The following is a 24,293-nucleotide window of genomic DNA, read 5'->3' on the forward strand; positions in this document are numbered from 1 at the left end:
ACCACAGTAGGCATCACTCCCACCTGCGATTCGGCTATATCATTACCCAAGATAAACTGTATTCCTGGACAAGATCGTTTCTCTATTACTCCTACTACCGCTTGACCACTTTTCACTGGACTTTCCAACCTTACCTTATATAATTGAACACTACTCCTCTCAATCTGAATTCCACATATTACCAACTTCTCTGGCAATATTCTTCCCAGACTACATAACTCTCATCTCTTACCATTAAAGATTGACTAGCTCCCGTATCTCTTAAAATTGTGACTTCTTTACCTGCTCTTCCTAGTACACATGAGTAAACTTTACCCACACAAGTAAATTCTTCAAAGAGATCTGATACCTTCTTATCAATCACCTCTTGATCAGGCTGTACAATCTTTTGCACCTCCTTCACTTCACTTGGGCTTTCCTTTACCACTTTAACAAACCCCACTGCCTTATCCTGTTTTACCACATCAGCCTTTCCAGTGCTTTTCTTCAACCACCAACACTGTGACATTACATGGCCCAGTTTATTACAGTGAAAACATTTGAAACTTTTCATTTCTTTTCCACCCTCCTGGATTTCCTTTTTAATCTGAGGTACACTCTCCTTATTATCTCCCATCAGATCACCCTTACCTTTACCACTTGAGTATTTCTCATGTCCCCAGTTTCTATCCCTCACAGGCTGAAACTGGTGTCAGAAACCAAGCTTTGATTAATGAACTAATTCATAATCATCTGCCATTTCTGCAGCTAAACTCGCAGTTTTAAACCTCTGTTCTTCCACATGAGTTCTCACTACATCAGGAATTGAATTTTTAAGCTCTTCCAAAAGTATAATTTCTCTGAGAGCTTCATACATTAGGTCTATTTTCAAAGCCCTTATCCACCAAACAAAATAGCTCTGTTTGAGCCTTTCAAACTCCATGTATGTTTGACCAAATTCTTTCCTTAAATTTCTAAACCTTTGTCTGTTGGCTTCAGGCTTCATATGCACCTAAGATGGATTTTTCACCTCCTCATACGTCCCAGATACCTCCTCCGGGAGTGATGCAAACACTTCACTAGCCCTACCTACCAGCTTTGTTTGAATCAGTAATACCCACATGTCCTGTGGCCATTTCATTTGTTTAGCTACTTTCTCAAATGAAACGAAAAAGGCTTCTTCCTCCTTCTCGTCAAACCTTGGCAATGCTTGGACATATTTAAATAGATCCCCACCAAGCCTTCGACTTTGACGCTCTTTCTCACTATCCTCATCACTATCATCCAAGTGTACGTTTCCCTTTACGCCTGCCAATTTTAACTGACTGTCATGTTTCATGGCCATTTTCTGAAGTTCAAACTCTCTCTCTTTATCTTTTTCCCTGATCTGTATCTCCCTTTCTCTTTCTTTTTGTTCTGCTCGGGTTTATGTTTTCCTTTCTTCTCTCTCTTTTTCCGCTCTCTCTCTTTCTCTTTCTTTTTCCTCTCTCTCTCTCTTTCTTTTTCCTCTCGCTCTCTTTCGTATTCAAGCGCATTTCATATTTTGTAAATACATTAAATCCATTTCGTATTCTTTCTCATGTTCCATTTGTTGAATTTACAACTGAATTTTTGCTATTTCCAATCAGTCAAACTATATCTCAGGCAACTTTAAATGCTTAGCCACCGCCATAATTACCTCATCTTTTCGCATTTTGTCAGGTAATGTTAACTGCAATGTTTTTGCCAAATCTAACAGTCTGCTTTTAGTCTCTGTCCGTAAGGTACTGCATGTGACCGTCTCCACCCCCAAAAACTTCTGAGCCTCTGAAAGAGCCATTGTCCACAACACACTCCCTACATAAACTAAAATACCACAGCTGAAAAGCACCCACAATATGCTCACTCCTCATTGTCTTTAAGTTTACTAAACCAATCCAATAGATAGACTTTTATCCCCCTCGAGCCCCCAATTTGCTATGGGCCAGAGTTTAGAGAACCCCAAAGTGTATCATGGCGTTTACCTGACCCACAACTTTTAATAGATTGTGGTATGGGGAGCACATGGCCCACTCTACAGGTGTGGTACAGCAGAAATGGAAAAGTATTTTTTAAAGCAAAACAATGTTTATTCTATGAACTCAAGTTAAGTATTTCTTAAAGCAAAACAATGTTTATTTTTTTTAAATAAACATTTTATTAAGGTATTTCTTTGGCATTGTAACAGCAACAAAATCAACAATGTACATAACAAGAAAAATATAAACATAGTGCAAATACCGCCTCCCTCTCCCACAGGTCCTACCATTGCTTACCCCCACGAAACTACGCTAACCTAACCCACGACCCCCTCCCCCCCTTTCTGCTGACGATTGCTTCTCTGCGAGGAAGTCGACAAATGGTTGCCACCCCCAGGCGAATCCTAACAGAGACCCTCTCATGGTGAACTTAATTTTCTCCAGGCGGAGGAAGCCAGCCATGTCCGAAAGCCAGGTCTCCGATTTTGGGGTCTTTGAGACCCTCCATGCTAGAAATATGCGCCTCCGGGCTACCAGGGAAGCAAAGGCCAGAACATCCGCCTCTTTCTCCTCCTGGATTCCCGGACCCTGCGATACCCCAAAAATCACCACCTCTGGACTCATTGCCACCCTCGTATTTAATACCGTGGACATGGCGTCGGCAAACCCCTGCCAAAATCCCCATAGTTTTGGACATGCGCAGAACATATGGACATGATTCGCTGTCCCCCGCGCACTTCGCACACCTGTCCTCCACCCCAAAGAATCTGCTCATCCGAGCCAGTGTCATGTGAGCCCAGTGAACAAGCTTAAATTGGATCAGGCTGAGCCTGGCACACGTTGCGGTCGCGTTGACTCTACCCAACGTGTCCACCCAAAGGCCCTCCTCTAGCTCTCCCCCCAGCTCCTCCTCGCACTTTTGCTTCAGCTCCTCAGTCTGCGACTCCTCCGAACCCATAAGCTCTTTATATATGTCCGAGACACTCCCCTCTCCTATCCATCCTCGAGAGACCACCCTATCCTGAATCACCCTCAGCGGCAGGAATGGGAAGGTTGGTACCTGCTTCCGCAAAAAGTCCCGTACCTGTAAATATCAGAATTCATTTCCCCCAGCCAGTGTAAACTTCTCCTCCAGCGCCTTCATACTCGGGAAGCTTCCTTCTATGAACAAGTCCCGCATCCTCTCAATCCCCGCTCTCCGCCAAATTCGGAAGCCCCCGTCCATCCTCCCCGGGGCAAACCGGTGGTTATTGCAGATGGGGAACCACACCGAAGGCCCCTCTGCTCTCACATGTCTCCTCCACTGCCCCCAAACTCTCAGGACCACCACCACCACTGGACTGGTGGAATACCACGCCGGCAGGAACGGCAGAGGCGCCATTACCAATGCCCCAGGCTTGTGCCCTTACAAGAAGCCGCCTCCATGCGCACCCACGCCAGCTCACCCTCCACTAGCCACCTCCTCACCATGGCTATGTTAGCCGCCCAGTAGTAATTGCTGAAATTTGGCTGCGCCAGCCTTCCAACCCCCCCCCCCCCCCCCGCCCCCCCGCCGACTCCGCTCGAGCATTGCCCGCTTCGCACGTGGGGGCTTGTCCCCCTACACAAAGCCCACGATAATTTTATTGATCCGCTTAAAAAAGGACTGCGGGATGAAGATGGGGAGGCATTGGAAGACGAATAGGAATCTCGGGAGGACCGTCATTTTTACCGACTGCACTCTGCCCGCCAGAGACAACGGGAGCGCATCCCATCTCCGGAAATCCTCCTTCATCTTATCCACCAACCGGGCCAAGTGCAATTCATGTAGCCTGTCCCAATCCCTCGCCACTTGGAAACCCAGGTACCTGAAACAGTCCCCTACCACTCTTAACGGCAGTTTCGCCAGTTGCCTCTCCTGACCTCTCGTCTGGACCACAAACATCTCGCTCTTCCCCATATTGAGCTCATACTCTGAAAACCGGCCAAATTCCCTAAAATTCCCATATTTTCTTCCATCCCTCCATTGGGTCTGAGACATACAGCAGTAGGTCATCCGCATACAGCGAATCCAGGTCCGGAATCTTCCCTAGCATCGTCCCAATTTGGCGCAAATACATTGACCCTAACCCTAACTACCTTCATCCCCTGCAGCTTGCCACTAACCATGATATATCGACCTCCCACATCAGAGACTATTCTCCGCACCTCAAATGCCACCCGCTTGTTAATCAGAATCGCAACCCCTCTAGTCTTTGTATCTAGCCCAGAGTGGAAAACCTGACTCATCCAGCCTTTCCTCAACCTGACCTGATCTACTACTTTAAGGTGCATTTCCTGCAGCATTACTACGTCCGCCTCCAGTCCCCTCAGGTGCGCAAACACACGTGCCCTCTTTACCAGCCCATTTAGCCCCCGCACATTCCAGGTGACCATCCTATTTGGGGGGCAAAGTGCCCCCCCCCCCCATTTCCGCCGGTCAGCCATCCCCTTTCTTGGGCCCGCCTCCAGCCCATGCGCTGCGCCTCCTCCGGCTCGCCCCACAGAGGCCCCCACCCCCGACCCCCTCGGTGACCTTCCATCGAAGTCCCTCCCACGTCAACAATGTTTATTCTATGAATTCAAGTTAACTTTTTAAAAACCATCAGTGAACATCTTAGCAACCATTAATTCAAAACAACCCCCAAAGAATACAACACTAAGTAATCCGTAAGCTGTCCTTTTAACATCCAAAATACTTGTTTTTAAAACCGTTAACAGAAGCACATTAAGTTTACATTCACTACATACCACGAGCCCGGTGGTGGTGGCAGCCCTCAAAATTTGGGGGCAGTGGAGACGGCATAGGGGGGAAGTTGGGGCCTCGGCGTGGACCCCATTACGGGGGAAACACCGGTTCGCCCCAGTAAGAACAGGTGGAGGGTTTTCGGGGTGGCACAGGGCAGGGATACGAAAGTTGGGGGACCTGTTTGTGGACGGGAAGTTTGCGAGCTTGGGTGAGCTGGAGGAGAAGTACGGGCTCCCCTGGGGAACACCTTCAGGTACTTACAGGTAAGGGCGTTTGCCAGACGGCAGGTGGTGGAATTCCCGCGGCTAGTACCACACACAGTACAGGACAGGGTGCTCTCGGGGGGGGTGGGTGGGAGTGGGGAAGATCTCGGAAACTTACCAGGTGATGCAGGAGGAGGAGGAGGCCTCGGTGGTGGAGTTGAAAGGTAAGTGGGAGGAGGAGTTGGGAGAGGAGATCGAAGAGGGGACGTGGGCAGATGCCCTAGGGAGGGTGAATTCTTCCTCTTCGTGTGCGAGGCTCAGCCTCATACAGTTTAAGGTGCTGCACAGGGCACACATGACCGGGACAAGGATGAGCCGGTTCTTTGGGGGTGAGGACAGGTGTGTTAGGTGCTCAGGGAGCCCAGCAAATCACACCCATATGTTCTGGGCATGCCCAGCGCTGGAGGAATTTTGGAAGGGCGTAGCGAGGACGGTGTCGAGGGTGGTAGGATCCAGGGTCAGACCGGGCTGGGGGCTCGCAATATTTGGGGTGGCAGAGGAGCCGGGAGTGCAGGAGGCGAAAGAGGCCGGAATTCTGGCCTTTGCATCCCTGGTAGCCCGGCGAAGGACTCTCCTTCAGTGGAAAGATGCGAGGCCCCCAAGCGTGGAATCCTGGATCAGCGATATGGCAGGGTTCATTAAATTGGAGAGGGTGAAATTCGCCTTGAGAGGGTCGGTACAAGGGTTCTTTAGGCGGTGGCAACCGTTCTTAGACTTTCTGGCAGAACGATAGACATTGGTCAATGGCAGCAGCAGCTCGGGGTGGGGGGGGGGCTTACTTTATTTTTGTTTATGTTATTTACACTGGAGGGTCTGAGAGGGTGTATACACCTGTTGTGTTAAGTCGGGGTGTTAATGTTAATTTATTATTTTTGTACAGGGGGAGAGGGGTTTGGGGGGTTGCTTTTTTAGATTGTGTTTTGAACTTAACCCTGTTGGGTTCTTTTTTCTTTCTCATTTTGTTATTGATATTTTATGAAAACCTTGAATTAAAAAAAATTTTTTTTTTAAAGTTTACATTCACTACTGAGAACATTTATAATTCTGAATTCACCAAATGATCAAGATAGTCTTTTGATGGCAGAGCGAACAGCAGTACACCTGCTTGGTCTGGCTTCAGCTCCAACACTGAAAACGAAACTAAAACATACCCTGCAGCCTGCTCAAAAACGAAAATAAAAAGCTGACAGTCAGCCCAGCTCCACCCACTCTCTCACATCACTGCAGTAGTAAACACCCATTTCTTAAAGGAACTCTCACTACAGATATTTATAAACACCCATTTAGAAACACCCATTTCTTAAAGGTACTCTCACATGACACCACCAAAACAGGAAGGAAGCTAAGATAGAGATGCCACGTGGCTGACTGACACAAAGGAGAGCTGCGAGCTGGAGAATTAAGACAATCAGCACACAGATGCAAAAAGAAGCAGACAGAGGCAGACCGAGGAACACACAATTCAAGTGAACAGAAACCAACAGAGCTCCAAGAAAAGGTTGTTTTTTTCCTGTTTGGTAGTATTCAAGTTATTAAGTGACTGACAACGTTATTAATTGTTGACTTCCGGGTGCGGCTATGCAGAGCTAGGTCGCATGTTCGGTAGCTCCCGCTTGGAGCGGACTTTGGGGCTCTTTCCAGGGCCCCCACAGCATTTGTTTGACATTTCCCGGTGTGGGAAGAAGACTGCAACATTCCCCCGACAGTGTCCCCCAGGAATGGTATGTCTCTTGGTTACCAGACCCGGCAGAAACAGTAAAAGATTTGGCTTTAACTGCAGGATAAACAAAGCCTCTTCCAGCATGCAGGCGGGGGAAGGGCAAGCTTAAAGCTGCTAGCTGACTTGAGGGCCTTTATTGAAGGTGAATTCTAGCAGCAGAGGGAACAACTGTGAAAAGATCTACCAAGGCCATTGAAAAAGCGGGGGACGAGGCTTCCGGTGGCGGCCATGGAGGAGTAGGTCGCACATCCGGCAGCTCCCGTCTGGAACGGACTCTCAGACCTTTTTCAGGAGTTTCCGCAGACTTTCTGGGGCAGATTGGTGAAGCGAACACTGCCAAAAGGATTCCCTCTCGAGACTTCCGGTTGCGGTTATGCGGAGCTAAGTCGCACATTCGGCGGCTCCCGCAAAAACGGACTTTTGGGCTCTTTTCAGGGCCCCTCAAGGGCACTTTTTCGACGTTTTCCGCTGTGGGAAGGAGTTAATAATAGCTCCCCGTCAGTATATGGCTTTAACTAGGAGCGGGGCGACAAAAAAGGTGGTGGACGACCAGAAGAAGGGAGGGAAGGACAAAATGGCGGCGGGCGGAGACCAGTCAGCGTGGAGGCAGTGGGCGGAGGAGCAACAGGAGGGTATCCAGCACTGCCTCAGAGAGATTAAAACGGACCTGCTAGAGCCGATGAAGGCTTCCATTGATAAGCTGCTGGAGACACAGACGGCCCAGGGGGTGGCGATCCGAGAGGCTCGACAAAAGATCTCTGACAATGAGGACGAGATCTTAGGCCTGGCGGTAATGGTGGAGGCGCACGAGGCGCTCCACAAGAAATGGCAGGAGCGGTTCGAGGAGATGGAGAATCGGTCGAGACGGAAGAATCTGCGGATTCTGGGCCTCCCGGAGGGGCTGGAGGGGCCGGACGTGGGGGGCCTATGTGGTCACCATGTTGAACTCGCTGTGGGCGCGGGGTCCTTCCAAGGGTCCCTGGAGCTGGAAGGGGCCCATCGAGTGATGGCGAGGAGGCCCAAGGCTAACGAGCCTCCGCGGGCGGTGCTGGTGCGGTTCCATCGGTTCGTCGATCGGGAGTGTGTGCTCAGGTGGGCCAAGAAGGAGAGGAGCAGCAAGTGGGAGAACGCAGAGGTTCGGATATATCAGGACTGGAGTGCGGAGGTGGCGAAGAGGTGGCCCGGGTACAATCGAGCGAAGGCGGTGCTGCACAGGAAGGGGGTGAAGTCTGGCATGTCGCAGCCGGCGCGACTATGGGTTACCTACAAGGACCGGCACCATTATTTTGAGTCTCCGGAGGAGGCGTGGGCCTTTGTTCAGGCCGAGAAGTTGGACACAGACTGAGGGTCGGGATGGGCGATTGGGGACTGCGGTGGATATGTTATGCCTATTTTTGGTTCGGAGGGGGGGGCCTTTGCATTGTTTTGGGTTTCTTTTTCTCTGTGTTTTTCTCTTTCGGGTTGGGGAGGGTGGATGGGGCGGGTTGGGCACTGTTTTGGTTGATGGCGGGGCCTGGTAGGTGGAGAGCGTGGGCTTTTTTCCCGCACCGAAGACTGGGGGGGTGGGGCCGGGCCGGGGGAAGCGAGGATTGTTTCCCGCGCTTAGAACGGAGGGGGGAGGGGGAGAGCCTGTGGATGGGGAGCGGGAGAGGAGGGTGTGCCACACAATGGGAGGAGTCGAAGGGGAGGGCGGGAGTGGCCGGGGTCAGCAGGAGTCAGCTGACTTGCGGAAGTGCAATGGGGGGGGGGGGGGGAGTAAACCAGCTAGGATGGCCCCTAGCCGGGGGGAGGGGGGGGGGGAATCGAGTTGCTGCTGCTAAGGTCAAGGAGGAGCTGGAGCGAGTGGGGGGGGGGGTCGAGACGGGGGTATGCCGCTGTGGGGAACGGGCTGGGTGTGGGATGCGGGCGCGTGGCTCGCCGAGGAGGGGGTCATGGTTAGTCGGGCGGGGGAGGGGGGCGGGTAGCCCCCTGATCCGGCTGATAGCCTGGAATGTAAGGGGACTAAATGGGGAAAAGGCAAGCCGGATGCTGTGCATCAGCTTCGGAAGCGGGACGCAGCTAGGGAGATCGGGGGAGTTAAGGACATGGGAGGGAGCGTGGTGCGGAGTGGGGTTGGCATCAATGGGGTCTTCAGGGACTTTTACGAGGAATTGTACCGATCCGAGCCCCCACGGGAGGAGGGAGGGATGGGCCGTTTCCTGGACCAATTGAGGTTTCCAAAGGTGGAAGAGGGACTGGTGGCGGGACTGGGGGCCCCGATTGGGCTGGAGGAGCTGATCAAAGGGATAGGAAGCATGCAGGTGGGGAAGGCACCGGGGCCGGACGGTTTCCCGGTCGAGTTCTATAAAGAATATATGGACCTGTTGGGCCCGCTGTTAGTTAGGACCTTTAATGAGGCAAGGGAGGGGGGGGGACTTTACCCCCGACGATGTCCCGGGCACTGATCTCTTTGATCCTGAAGCGGGACAAGGATCCCCTGCAATGTGGGTCTTACAGACCGATTTCCTTGCTAAATGTAGATGCCAAGGTGCTGGCGAAGGTCTTAGCCACGAGGATTGAGGATTGTGTGCCGCAGATCATCCATGAAGACCAGACGGGGTTTGTGAAGGGGAGACAGTTGAACGCGAATGTGCGGAGGCTTTTGAACGTTATCATGATGCAGGCGAGGGAGGGGGAGGCGGAGATAGTGGTGGCGATGGACGCTGAGAAAGCCTTCGATAGGGTAGAGTGGGGGTACCTGTGGGAGCTGCTGAAGAGGTTCGGGTTTGGGGAGGGGTTTGTCAGGTGGGTTAGGCTGTTGTATGAGGTCCCGATGGCGAGTGTGGCCACAAATAGGAGGAGGTCCGAGTACTTTTGGTTGCACCGAGGGACGAGACAGGGGTGTCCCCCGTCCCAACTGCTCTTCGCACTGGCAATTGAACCCCTGGCTATGGCACTGAGAGAGTCGAGGAACTGGAGGGGGTTGGTGCGGGGTGGGGAGGAGCATAGGGTGCTGCTTTATGCGGACGACCTGCTGGTGTATGTGGCGGACCCGGTGGGAGGAATGCCAGAGGTAATGAGGATCCTTAGGGAATTCGGGGACTTTTCGGGGTACAAGCTCAATATGGGGAAGAGCGAGCTGTTCGTAGTTCACCTAGGGGACCAGGAGAGGGGGAATGGCGAGCTCCCACTAAAAAGGGCGGAGAGGAGCTTCAGATATTTGGAGGTCCAGGTGGCCAGGAGCTGGGGGGCCCTGCATAGGCTTAACTTTAAAAGGCTGGTGGAGCAAATGGAGGAGGAGTTCAAGAAGTGGGACGCGTTGCCGCTGTCTTTGGTGGGTAGGGTGCAGCCAATCAAAATGACGGTGCTCCCAAGGGTTTTGGTTCCTGTTCCAGTGCCTCCCCGTGTTTATCCCGAAGGCTTTTTTCAGGCGGGTTAACAGGAGTATAATGGGATTTGTGTGGGCGCGAGGGACTCCGAGGGTAAAGAAGGGTGTTCCTGGAGCAGAGTAGAGATAGGGGGAGGCTGGCGCTGCCCAACCTCTGTGGGTACTACTGGGCCGCCAATGCGACAATGGTGCGCAAGTGGGCGATGGAAGGGGAGGGGGCTGCATGGAAGAGGCTGGAGACGACGTTCTGTGTGGGTACGAGTCTGGGGGCGCTGGCAACGGCGCCGCTGCCGCTCCCTCCAAGGAGGTATACCACGAGCCCGGTGGTGGTGGCGGCCCTCAAAATTTGGGGGCAGTGGAGGCGGCATAGGGGGGGAAGTTGGGGCCTCGGCGTGGACCCCATTACGGGGGAACCACCGGTTCGCCCCAGGAAGAACAGGTGGAGGGTTTTCGGGGTGGCACAGGGCAGGGATACGAAAGTTGGGGGACCTGTTTGTGGGCGGGAAGTTTGCGAGCTTGGGTGAGCTGGAGGAGAAATACAGGCTCCCCCCAGGGAACACCTTCAGGTACTTACAGGTAAGGGCGTTTGCCAGACGGCAGGTGGTGGAATTCCCGCGGCTACTGCCACACACAGTACAGGACAGGGTGCTCTCGGGGGAGTGGGTGGGAGTCGGGAATCCTGGATCAGCGATTTGGCAGGGTTCATTAAACTGGAGAGGGTGAAATTCGCCTTGAGAGAGTATCGGTACAAGGGTTAGGCGGTGGCAACCGTTCTTAGACTTTCTGGCAGAACGATAGACATTGGTCAATGGCAGCAGCAGCTCGGGGGGGGGGGGGTTTACTTTATTTTTGCTTATGTTATTTACACTGGAGGGTCTGAGGGGGTGTATATACTTGTTGTGTTAAGTCGGGGTGTTAATGTTAATTTATTATTTATGTACAGGGGGAAGAGGGGTTTGGGGGGTTGCTTTTTTAGATTGCGTTTTGTACTTAACCCTGTTGGGTTCTTTTTTCTTTCTCATTTTGTCATTGATATTTCATGAAAACCTTTAATAAAAAAAGTTTTGTTCAAAAATTGTTAAAATATAATCCTCATAAGAAATTGACATGACTTTAATCGATACTTTTCTTGTAGAATACTGTAGTAAACTGGGAAATTTAGGATGAACACAAAGCATAAAGAGATGCCACGGTGGTGGGACCCAGATTTAAAAGAGCTCACTTGTGTCAAAATGCTGAGATCTTGAAGTTCTCAAAAAAAACTGCTAGAATGTCAATATCTCTCTACCGGATATGGAACCATGGGATGCAAAAGCATTTGAGATATGGTCATGGGCCCGGCTAGCTCAGTCGTTAGAGCATGAGACTCTTAATCTCACGGTCGTGGCTTCGAGCCCCACGCTGGGTGCAATTGTTTCTGGGCAGCAAGGTAGCACAGTGGTTAGCATTGTGCTTCACAGCTCCAGGAACCCAGGTTCGATTCCCGGCTTGTGTCACTGTCTGTGCGTCTGCACGTTCTCCCTGCGTCTGCGTGGGTTTCCTCTGGCTGCTCCGGTTTCCTCCCACAAGTCCCGAAAGACGTACTGTTAGGTGGATATTCTGAATTCTCCCTCTGTGTACCCGAACAGGTGCTGTAATGTGCCGGCTCGAGGTTTTCACGGTAAATCCATTGCAGTGTTAATGTAAAGCCTACTTGTGACAATAAAGATTATTATTACATACAAAGTACATTACTTAGGTGGGTGTGTAATGATCATAGAATTTACAGTGCAGAAGGATGCCACTCGGCCCATCGAGTCTGCACCGACTCTTGGAAACAGCACCCCACTTATGCCCACAACTCCACCCTATCCCCGTAACCCAGTAACCCCCACCTAACCTAAGGGCAATTTAGCAAGGCTAATCCACCTATCCTGCACATCTTTGGACTGTGAGAGGAAACCGGAGCACCCGGAGGAAACCCAAGCAGACACGGGGAGAATGTGCAGACTCCATGCAGACAGTGGCCCAAGCCAGGAATCAAACCTGGGACCCTGGAGCTGTGAAGCAATTGTGCTAACCACTGTGCTACCCTGCCCCTCCAGGATAGCAACAGGCAACCTTTTTTGGTTGTTCAAGGAAGGTTTCTGAGTGAGCACTTGGGGGGGTGGGGGGACACCTTGCAAGGGCAAGTTAAAAAGAGAGAGAAAGGGGGCACTGAGTTGAGTGAGAGAGAGAAGGGGGGGGGGGGGGGGGGTAGAGAGAGACCGCGAGTGAGAGGGAGAGAGAGAAGCGGGGACTCAGAGAGAGCGAGAGAAAGAGCACATGACTAAGTGAGAGAAGGAGGGGGGCAGAGAGAGCGAGTGACAAAGGGAGGCAGGGAGACAGAGAGAAACAAAGAGAGGGAGACAGACAGGCACACAGAGAGAGACAGACAGTGAGAGAGAGAGACAGACAGTGAGAAAGAGAGACAGGCAGAGAGAGGGAGAGGCAGAGAGAGAGAGAGAGAGAGGCAGAGAGAGAGACAGGTAGAGAAATAGAGACAGACAGAGAGAGAAACAGGCAGAGAGAGAGAGACAGATAGAGAGAGGGACTTTGGCTCAACAAAGTTAATTCACAAAGTTTTGCTGCCAAGACTGTTACTTCCTTAAAGGGGTGCAAGACCCCCAAAACCTTAGGAAAAGTAACATTTCTGCAACTCTTGGGGAAGTGATGGATGGGGAAGCTAAAAGAAACTGAACTCTTAAAAGTGGTGTGAATAGGTTGGGCATATGAAAGAGCTGAGTGTTTCTATCAGAGGACTAGATATTGGTGGTTAGCTACAATAACCACCAATAGAATAGCTACAAGATCAACACTGATATAACCAGAGTGAGAGAGGATGGGTCAGCATGCACAGTGGGGGTGCCAGCCATATATAAAGGGACTTCGGATGGAATATGCCTGCCAGTGAATGTTACTCGAGGGTCAAATTAAATGAGGTGGAAGGACAGTAAGATTGCATGTGGTGCCACTTGTGTGCAGAGAGTGAGAGTGATATGGGTTCTATGTGGTTGTGTAAGATGTATCTTTGTTGACTATTTAAAGTGAAATTTACCTTTTAAATTCAAGCATCATCTGCCTGTTAATTCATAATGCCAGAGGGCTAAGATTGCACTCTATTTCGTTTATAAATATATATACACATCATCATGGCTAATTTCTAATCGTATTTTAAAAACCAGACAAAGGCTTTAAAATGACTGATGCCATGTCTGGCCAAACAAAAGGAGTGTTCTAGCATTCTGAGAATCTGGCACCTCATTATCTCGAAAGAGACGCAAATAACCCCTGTGACTACAGAGGCCAAATTCTAAGAGAATTGTACAAAGGCCATTTACATTTCAACGGCCAGGTCTGGTCGATGGAGACTACGAGTTTGACAGGACAAAGGATCCTGAAAACTCTTTGGAAATTCTTAATGGTTGAAACAATTATCAATTTCAAGAATCCAGACTAAGGAAAAGGCATCTTCTGTCCATGCTAAAGTGGAGAGGTGGAAGTTACCTGACTCCCCTCCCCCAGCTGCTGGAACGGGTAATATTGCCTTGTCGAGGATGCCAGGTTGAGACTGTCATTTTCTATCCAGAAAGCAACAACAGAAAAGGGCTCTATCCAGGGTTGATAACCTACATTGTTTTTACTGGAACTTCTGAACCAGCACTGACAAGACAAACTAATCTCTAATCACGTATTCCATTTTGGAAGTCATCAGGAAAAGTGAATTATGCAGCATCAGTCTTCAACCTGCTGACTCTGTGAAAGAATACACCATTGGACTTTGATTCTGAACTCGGGTCTTGCATGACACAATAATTCTTATTCTGTCCGTGGTCTTTGCCTTGTGTCTCCGTTTCCTGTCTCCTTGTATTGCATGGATGACAAGGAGGCCAAGTTGCTTGCTTCCTTTCACCTTTGGGTGTGTGCAACTAAATTAACCCCTTTAGTTCAGAGATTGCTGTGGGTCACACATAAACTGAGGGGTTGGTAAATAAAACACTTGTAAACAGGGAAATCAAAAACACCTTTCTGTTTATAGATGGTGGTGAGAGGAGAAATCAGGGCTGATTAAATTAAACCCTTTCTTGTGCGTAACAATGTTTAATTTGTGTTGGTTCTGATTTGTGTTCATATAAAAGTTACAAAAAATTCAATCTTGTTGGAACTTTCTTCATTTGCAGGGTCATTTGGCAAATTTGATTATTTTGGTTTGTGTCTCCCTGTTTACACCTCTCTAGAATTTAGAGAATTGCAGAAGTTCAAAACCTATGCATCCAGTATCCCTCTAAAAACCCTCGGATTTAAGCCATTAGGTCTATGAGATTGGCCAACTTTTACACCTATCAATTTTCACAGTACAGTTGCTTGGCTGATGCAAATTTTTTTTGCATTCTCATTAGACCCTTGGTCCTCACCATTTTTCAGATAGTCTTTTATGTCTTCTGCCGTGGCGACAGATATAGCACCTGCTTAATATCATTGCCATTTTCTCATTTTCTATGATAATTTCTCCTGTCTCTGCCTGCAAGGGGTCCCACATTGACTTTCACTACTCTTTTCCTTTATACATCCCTGAAAATTGCTTTCACTGGTTTATTCAGATATTAATTTCCTCTTCATCAATTTAATAATAATAATCTTTTTCTTGATCACCTTTTGCCAAGTTATGAAATACTCCCAATTCTCAGACTTTCTACTCATTCACAACATCACAAGCTGTCCCTTTACTACTATTTTTCTTAGCCTAAGTTGGACCACTTCTCCTGTTTTTATTCCTTAAGGAACATGTATTTGGTACTCTGATTACTCTGAAGAAACATTTGCTGTTTTTAGTCTTAAAATTGCATTCTACTAATTTGAACCCATGTTCCTAGCTCTGTTCCGCTGTTCAATTTAAAACACTTCTTCGACACTCTAGCAAACCTGTTTTGTAAACAGCCTGTGATCGATCTCGTTTTTTCACTAACCTTCCATTTGTATATCAGATGTATTTTGGCCTCACTGTGAACTTCTCTTTTTCTCTAAGTTTTCCAATCTGTAAAAAAGAAATCCCCAAAAAGATCATTCATAAACAATTAAAGATGCATACTTGTGAAAGTTGTCTGAAAATTGTTTCATGAAAGGTCCAATGTTTAAATATCTCAATGCAACAACTAAAATATTCAGGTTAAATTTTTCAAAGTATTTGTTTCCAAATTTTCAACATTTTTACATTTTACAACAGTAAAGAACCCACCAATGCATTAAACTCCCCCTGCCCACCTATGCCTCCCCCTCCCTCCCCCACCTCTCCCTCAACAATCATCTGTAACCAACTCTCCAAAATGCAACATAAACAAACCCCAACTTTTGTAGAACCCATCACTCATTTCCCCCCCCCCCCCCCCCCCTTAGAGCAAATTCACCTTCTCCAGGGGCAAAAACTCCTGCAGGTCCCTACCACACTGAGGCACAGGGTGGAGAAGCTGACCTCTGTGGTGATATGCATCACTGTATATACACAAGGGGTTAATGTAAATACACTACAACTAAGTAAACACTAGAGGGAGCACCAGAGACATCATGACATGCAGCCATACAGCTAATGAACACATAGAATAGGACATGGCCAATGGGCAGTCAAGACACCCAGAGGTGACACTACCACAAGGGGGCAACCCATATAAAAGGACAGGGCACACATGCTCTTTCTCTTTCCACAGGCGACACTGAGAGAAAAGCACAGGGGCAGATCAGAAGCATCACACCCACCACGTGGCTGAGAGCAGACTGGTTAGTTAGACTGAGTTACTATAGCAAGATTAGCAGGAGAGTCGAACTCAAGTAGGAGAATTGTTAACTGTTCAATAATGTGTTAAACCTATCTCCAAGTCTGAACCTTCCTTTGTCAGAGCATACATCAAGGAAGCAGCTTATGCTACATGAAGAAGCATAACACAACAACCTCCATCCCAACAAGACCTGCATGCGAACAATCAGCGAGGCGAAGGGTAAGATGTCTGCCCCCGCATCCGTCTGCAACTCCAGCTGGTCTGACACCCAGGATATGGCTTCCAGGAGACCGGGCTCGACATCAACATGCAAAAACCTCGAAATGTTGCTGGAAACCGCCCTCCAAAACCTCTCCAGCTTCGGGCAGGACCAAAACGCATGTACATGGTTCACAGGGCCCCTCCCACAACACTCAGACATCCACAACACTCAGACATCCTCCACCCCCTCAAACAGCCGGCTCATCCTTGACATTGTCAGATGCTCTCGATACAGCACCTTCATTTGTATCAGCCCCATTGGGGCTTTGCACACTTAGAACACAGAACATAGAATAGTACAGCACTGTACAGGCCCTTCAGCCAACGATGTTGTGCTGACCATTTATCCTGATCTAAGATCAACCGAACCTACACCCCTTCAATTTACTGCTGTCCATGTCTAAGAGTCGCTTAATTGTCCCTAATGACTCTTGACTCCACCACCTCTGCTGGCAGTGCATTCCACGCACCCACCACTCTCTGTGTAAAGAACCGACCTCTCTGACATCTCCCCTATACCTCCCTCCAATCACCTTAAAATGATGTCCTCACGTGACAGCCATTTCTGCCCTGGGGAAATGTCTCTGGCTATGCACTCTATCCATGCCTCTCATCACCTTGTACACCTCAATCAAGTCACCTCTCTTCCTTCTTCGCTTCAGTGTGAAAAGCCCTACCTCCCTCAACCTTTCTTCATAAGACATGCCCTCCAGTCCAGGCAGCATCCTGGTAAATCTCCTCTGTACCCTCTCCAAAGCATCCACATCCTTCCCAAAATGAGGTGACCAGAACTGGACACAAAATTCCAAGTGTGGTCGAACTAGAATTTTATAAAGCTGCAGCAAAACCTGGCAACTCTTAAACTCAATCCCCCTGTTAATGAAAGCCAACACACCATACGCCTTCTTAACAACCCGATCAACCTGGGTGTCAACTTTGAGGGATCTCTGTACGTGGACCCCAAGATCCCTCTGTTCCTCCACAATTCCAAGAATCCTGCCTTTAACCCTGTATTCAGCATTCATATTCGACCTTCCAAAATGAATCACTTCACATTTATCAATGTTGAACTCCATCTGCCACTTCTCAGCCCAGCTCTGCATCCTGTCAATGTCCTGTTGTAAACTGCAACAACCCTCAACACTATCTACAACTCCCCCCAACCTTCGTGTCATCGGCAAACTTACTAAACCACCCTTCCACTTCCTCATCCAAGTCATTTATAAAAACCACAAAGAGCAGAGGTCCCAGAACAGATCCCTGCGGGACACCACTGGTCACCGACCTCCAGGCGGAATACTTTCCATCCACTACCACTCGCTGTCTTCTTTCGGCCAGCCACTTCTGTATCCAGACAGCCACATTTCCCTGTATTCCATGCCCCCTAACTCTCTGAATGAGCCTACCATGGGGAACCTTATCAAATGCCTTACTGAAATCCATAAACCCCAAATCCACTGCCCGACCTTCATCAATGTGTCTCATCACATCCTCAAAGAATTCAATGAGGCTTGTGAGGCATGACCTGCCCCTCACAATGTTTTTCTAAATAATCATAAATCCTATCTCTCAAAATCCGTTCCAATATTTTGCTCACCACAGACATAAGACTGATGGGGCTGTAATTCCCCAGGATTTCCCTATTCCCTTTCTTGAACAAGGGAACAACATTCGCCTCCCTCCAATCATCCGGTACTACTCCAGTGGAGAGTGAGGACACAAAGATCATCGCCAACAGCTCAGCAATCTCCTCCCTTGCTTCCCGTAGTAACCTTGGGTATATCCCGTCAGGCCCAGGGGACTTATCTATCCTGATGATTTTCAAAATTTCCAGCACATCCTCCTTCTTAATATCAACCTGTTCAAGTCTATTAACCTGGTTCACACTGTTCTCATGAGCAACAAGGTCTCTCTCTCTAGTGAATACTGAAGCAAAATATTCATTTAGGGCCTCCCCATCTCCTCAGACTCGAGGCACAAGTTCCCTCCACTATTCCTGATCATCCCACTCTCACTCTGATCATTCTCTTCTTTCTCACATAAGTGTAGAACGCCTTGGGGTTTTCCCTAATCCTTCCCGCCAGGGCTTCTTCATGCCCCCTTCTAGCTCTCCTCAGTCCATTTGAGTTCCTTCCTGGCTCCTTGTAACCCTCTAGAGCCGAGTCAGATCCTTGCTTCCTCAACCTTATGCAAGCTTCCTTCTTCCTCTTGACTAGAAGCTCCACTTATCTTGTCATCCGAGGCTCTTTCACCTTACCATTCCTTCTTCATCTCAGTGGGACAAAATTATCCAGCACTTGCAACAAGTGCTCCTTAAACAAGCCCCACATTTCCACTGTGCATTGTTCCCACTTTATGTTCCTCAGCTAATAGCAGTATAATTTCCCCTCCCCCAATTAAATACCTTCCCATACTGTTTGTTCCTATCCCACTCCATGACTATGGTAAAGGTCAAGGAGTTGTGGTCACTGTCACCGAAATGCTCTCCCACTGAGACATCTGACAACTGGCCTGGTTTGTTGCCAAGCACCAAGTCCAATATGGCCTCCCCCCTAGTCAGCCTATCTACATATTGAGTCAGGAATCTTTCCTGTACACAGTGGACAAAATCAGCTCCATCCAAGCAATTTGCAGTAAAGTGGTTCCAATCAATATTAGGGAAGTTGAAGTTACCCATGACAACAACTCTGTTACTTCTGCACCTTTCCAAGTTCTGCCGCCCAATCTGTTCCTCTATCTCTCTGCTGATATTGGGGGGTCTATAGAAAACTCCCAATAAAGTGACTGCTCCTTTCTTGTTTCTGACTTCCACCCATACTGATTCAGTAGACAAACCCTCCTCAACTACCTCCTTTTCTGCAGCTGTGATGCACTCCCTAATTAACAGTGCCACTCCCCCTCCTCTTTTACCTCCCTCCCTATTCTTCTGAAAACATCTAAACCCCGGAACATCTAACAACCATTCCTGCCCCTGTGAAATCCACGTCACCGTAATGGCCAGAATATCGTTGTTCCAAGTTCTAATCCATGCTCTAAGTTCATCTCCCTTATTCCTGACACTCCTTGCATTGAAACAGACACACTTTAACCCATTCCACTGAGGGCAACTTTGCACTATCAACTGTCTATCCTTCCTCACAGACTTGCTGCATACCATTTCTGCCTGTTCAACAGAACATAGAACATAGAAAATACAGCACAGAACAGGCCCTTCGGCCCACGATGTTGTGCCGAACCTTTGTCCTAGATTAATCATAGATTATCATTGAATTTACAGTGCAGAAGGAGGCCATTCGGCCCTTTGAGTCTGCACCGGCTCCTGGAAAGAGCACCCTACCCAAACTCAACACCTCCACCCAACACCAAGGGCAATTTTGGACATTAAGGGCAATATATCATTGGCCAATTCACCTAACCTGCACATCTTTGGACTGTGGGAGGAAACCGGAGCACCCGGAGGAAACCCACGCAGACACGGGGAGGACGTGCAGACTCCGCACAGACAGTGACCCAAGCCGGAATCGAACCTGGGACCCTGGAGCTGTGAAGCATTGTGCTATCCACAATGCTACCGTGCTGCCCTTAAGAACAAATAAATCTACACTATATCATTTTACCGTAATCCATGTACCTATCCAATAGCTGCTTGAAGGTCCCTAATGTTTCCGACTCAACTACTTCCACAGGCAGTGCATTCCATGCCCCCACTACTCTCTGGGTAAAGAACCTACCTCTGATATCCCTCCTATATCTTCCACCTTTCACCTTAAATTTATGTCCCCTTGTAATGGTTTGTTCCACCCGGGGAAAAAGTCTCTGACTGTCTACTCTATCTATTCCCCTGATCATCTTATAAACCTCTATCAAGTTGCCCCTCATCCTTCTCCGTTCTAATGAGAAAAGGCCTAGCACCCTCAACCTTTCCTCGTAAGACCTATTCTCCATTCCAGGCAACATCCTGGTAAATCTCCTTTGCACCTTTTCCAAAGCTTCCACATCCTTCCTAAAATGAGGCGACCAGATCTGTACACAGTACTCCAAATGTGGCCTTACCAAAGTTTTGTACAGCTGCATCATCACCTCACGGCTCTTAAATTCAATCCCTCTGTTAATGAACGCGAGCACACCATAGGCCTGCTTCACAGCTCTATCCACTTGAGTGGCAACTTTCAAAGATGTATGAACATAGACCCCAAGATCTCTCTGCTCCTCCACATTGCCAAGAACTCTACCGTTAACCCTGTATTCCGCATTCATATTTGTCCTTCCAAAAGACAACATCACACTTTTCAGGGTTAAACTCCATCTGCCACTTCTCAGCCCAGCTCTGCATCCTATCTATGTCTCTTTGCAGCCGACAACAGCCGTCCTCACTATCCACAACTCCATCAATCTTCGTATCGTCTGCAAATTTACTGACCCACCCTTCAACTCCCTCATCCAAGTCATTAATGAAAATCACAAACAGCAGAGGACCCAGAACTGATCCCTGCGGTACGCCACTGGTAACTGGGATCCAGGCTGAATATTTACCATCCACCACCACTCTCTGACTTCTATCGGTTAGCCAGTTCGTTATCCAACTGGCCAAATTTCCCACTATCCCATGCCTCCTTACTTTCTGCAGAAGCCTACCATGGGGAACCTTATCAAATGCCTTACTAAAATCCATGTACACTACATCCACTGCTTTACCTTCATCCACATGCTTGGTCACCTCCTCAAAGAATTCAATAAGACTTGTAAGGCAAGACCTACCCCTCACAAATCCGTGCTGACTATCCCTAATCAAGCAGTGTCTTTCCAGATGCTCAGAAATCCTATCCTTCAGTACCCTTTCCATTACTTTGCCTACCACCGAAGTAAGACTAACTGGCCTGTAATTCCCAGGGTTATCCCTAGTCCCTTTTTTGAACAGGGGCACGACATTCGCCACTCTCCAATCCCCTGGTACCACCCCTGTTGACAGTGAGGACGAAAAGATCATTGCCAACGGCTCTGCAATTTCATCTATTGCTTCCCATAGAATCCTTGGATATATCCCGTCAGGCCCGGGGGACTTGTCTATCCTCAACTTTTTCAAAATGCCCAACACATCTTCCTTCTTAACAAGTATTTCCTCGAGCTTACCAATCTGTTTCACACTGTCCTCTCCAACAATATCGCCCCTCTCATTTGTAAATACAGAAGAAAAGTACTCGTTCAAGACCTCTCCTATCTCTTCAGACTCAATACACAATCTCCCGCTACTGTCCTTGATCGGACCTACCCTCGCTCTAGTCATTCTCATATTTCTCACATATGTGTAAAAGGCCTTGGGGTTTTCCTTGATCCTACCCGCCAAAGATTGTTCATGCCCTCTCTTAGCTCTCCTAATCCCTTTCTTCAGTTCCCTCCTGGCTATCTTGTATCTCTCCAATGCCCTGTCTGAACCTTGTTTCCTCAGCCTTAGATAAGTCTCCTTTTTCCTCTTAACAAGACATTCAACCTCTCTTGTCAACCATGGTTCCCTCACTCGACCATCTCTTCCCTGCCTGACAGGGACATACATATCAAGGACACGTAGCACCTGTTCCTTGAACAAGTTCCACATTTCACTTGTGTCCTTCCCTGACAGCCTATGTTCCCAACTTATGCACTTCAATTCTTGACTGACAACATCGTATTTACCCTTCCCCCAATTGTAAACCTTGCCCTGTTGCACGTACCTATCCCTCTCCATTACTAAAGTGAAAGTCACAGAATTGTGGTCACTGTCTCCAAAATGCTCCCCCACTAACAAATCTATCACTTGCCCTGGTTCATTACCCAGTACTAAATCCAATATTGCCCCTCTTCTGGTCGGACAATCTACATACTGTGTTAGAAAAGCTTCCTGGACACACTGCACAAACACCACCCCATCCAAACTATTTGATCTAAAGAGTTTACACTCAATATTTGGGAAGTTAAAGTCGCCCATGACTACTACCCTATGACTTCTGCACCTTTCCAAAATCTGTTTCCCAATCTGTTCCTCCACATCTCTGCTACTATTGGGGGGCCTATAGAAAACTCCTAACAAGGTGACTGCTCCTTTCCTATTTCTGACTTCAACCCATACTACCTCAATAGGGTGATACTCCTCGAACTGCCTTTCTGCAGCTGTTATACTATCTCTAATTAATAACGCCACCCCCCCACCTCTTTTACCACCCTCCCTAATCTTATTGAAACATCTATAACCAGGGACCTCCAACAACCATTTCTGCCCCTCTTCTATCCAAGTTTCCGTGATGGCCACCACATCGTAGTCCCAAGTACCGATCCATGCCTTAAGTTCAGCCACCTTATTCCTGATGCTTCTTGCGTTGAAGTATACATTCTTCAACCCATCTCCGTGCCTGCAAGTACTCTCCCTTGTCAGTGTTCCCTTCCCCACTGCCTCACTACATGCTTTGGCGTCCTGAATATCGGCTACCTTAGTTGCTGGACTACAAATCCGGTTCCCATTCCCATTCCCCTGCCAAATTAGTTTAAACCCTCCCGAAGAGTACTAGAAAACCTCCCTCCCAGGATATTGGTGCCCCTCTGGTTCAGATGCAACCCGTCCTGCTTGTACAGGTCCCACCTTCCCCAGAATACGCTCCAATTATCCAAATACCTGAAGCCCTCCCTCCTGAAGCTACCCGATCCTCTGGTCCATAGCTCTGGTTCCTATCCCCCTCCCGAAGAGCCCTAGCAAACAGGATATTGGTGCCCCTCCAGTTTAGGTGCAATCATTCCTTCATGTACAGATCCCACCTTCCCCAGAAGATATCCCAATGATCCACATATCTGAAGTCTTCCCTCCTGCACCAGCCCTGTAGCCACGTGTTCAGCTGCACTCGCTTTCTGTTCCTTGCCTCACTTGCGCGTGGCACCGGTAGCAATCCTGAGATCACTACTCTGCTTGTCCTACTCTTTAGCTTCCAACCTAACTCCCTAAAATCACTTTTTAGATCCTCATCCCTTTTCTTAGCTAAGTCGTTGGTGCCTATGTGCACCGCGTCTTCTGGTTGCTCCCCCTCCCCCTTAAGAATCCTGTAGACTCGATCCGAGACATCCCTGGCCCTGGCACCCGGGAGGCAACATACCTTCCGGGAGTCTCGTTCGCGACCACAGAATCTCCTATCCGTTCCCCTAACCACTGAGTCTCCTATCACTATTGCTTTTCTATTCTCCCCCCTTCACTTCTGAGCCACAGAGCCAGGCTCAGTGCCAGAGACCTGACCGCTAGGGCCTTCCCCTGGTAGGTCATCCCCCCCAACAGCATCCAAAGTGGTATACTTTTTTTTACAAAGAACAAAGAAAAGTACAGCGCAGGAACAGGCCCTTCGGCCCTCCAAGCCTGCGCCAACCATGCTGCCCGACTAAACTACAATCTTCTACACTTCCTGGGTCCGTATCCCTCTATTCCCATCCTATTCATGTATTTGTCAAGATGCCCCTTAAAGGTCACTATCGTCCCTGCTTCCACCACCTCCTATGGCAGAGAGTTCCAGGCACCCACTACCCTCTGTGTAAAAAACTTGCCTCGTACATCTACTCTAAATCTTGCCCCTCGTACCTTAAACCTATGCCCCCTAGTAATTGACCCCTCTACCCTGGGGAAAAGCCTCCGACTATCCACTCTGTCTATGCCCCTCATAATTTTGTAGACCTCTATCAGTTCGCCCCTCAACCTCTGTCGTTCCAGTGAGAACAAACCGAGTTTATTCAACCGCTCCTCATAGCTAATGCCCTCCATACCAGGCAACATCCTGGTAAATCTCTTCTGCACCCTCTCTTAAGCCTCCACATCCTTCTGGTATTGTGGCGACCAGAATTGAACACTATACTCCAAGTGTGGCCTAACTAAGGTTCTATACAGCTGCAACATGACTTGCCAATTCTGATACTCAATGCCCCGGCCAATGAAGGCAAGCATGCCGTATGCCTTCTTGACTACCTTCTCCACCTGTGTTGCCCCTTTCAGTGACCTGTGGACCTGTATACCTAGATCTCTCTAACTTTCAATACTCTTGAGGGTTCTACCATTCACTGTATATTCCCTACCTGCATTAGACCTTCCAAAATGCATTACCTCACATTTGTCCGGATTAAACTCCATCTGCCATCTCTCCGCCCAA

At 48.7% G+C, this 24,293-nt stretch overlaps 1 protein-coding gene and 1 non-coding gene across 8 annotated transcripts in view; one reads left to right on the plus strand and one right to left on the minus strand.

Annotated features, from left to right (window-relative positions):
• mipol1 (mirror-image polydactyly 1) overlaps positions 1-24,293 on the minus strand; it is a 654,701-nt gene that overhangs the window by 504,501 nt on the left and 125,907 nt on the right. For all 7 annotated transcript variants that reach the window (XM_072488851.1, XM_072488861.1, XM_072488810.1 and 4 more), the window contains one exon: positions 15,079-15,146. In XM_072488851.1, the coding sequence (XP_072344952.1) occupies positions 15,079-15,085 (7 nt within the window). In that variant the 5' untranslated portion in view covers positions 15,086-15,146. The remainder of the gene's footprint in view (positions 1-15,078; positions 15,147-24,293) is intronic.
• On the plus strand, positions 11,429-11,501 carry trnak-cuu (transfer RNA lysine (anticodon CUU)). Its single transcript has one exon. It is a non-coding gene; the product is annotated as a tRNA-Lys (tRNA).

This window comes from Scyliorhinus torazame, chromosome 2 (genome assembly GCF_047496885.1).
Source record: "Scyliorhinus torazame isolate Kashiwa2021f chromosome 2, sScyTor2.1, whole genome shotgun sequence".
NCBI classification, from domain to species: Eukaryota; Metazoa; Chordata; class Chondrichthyes; order Carcharhiniformes; family Scyliorhinidae; genus Scyliorhinus; species Scyliorhinus torazame.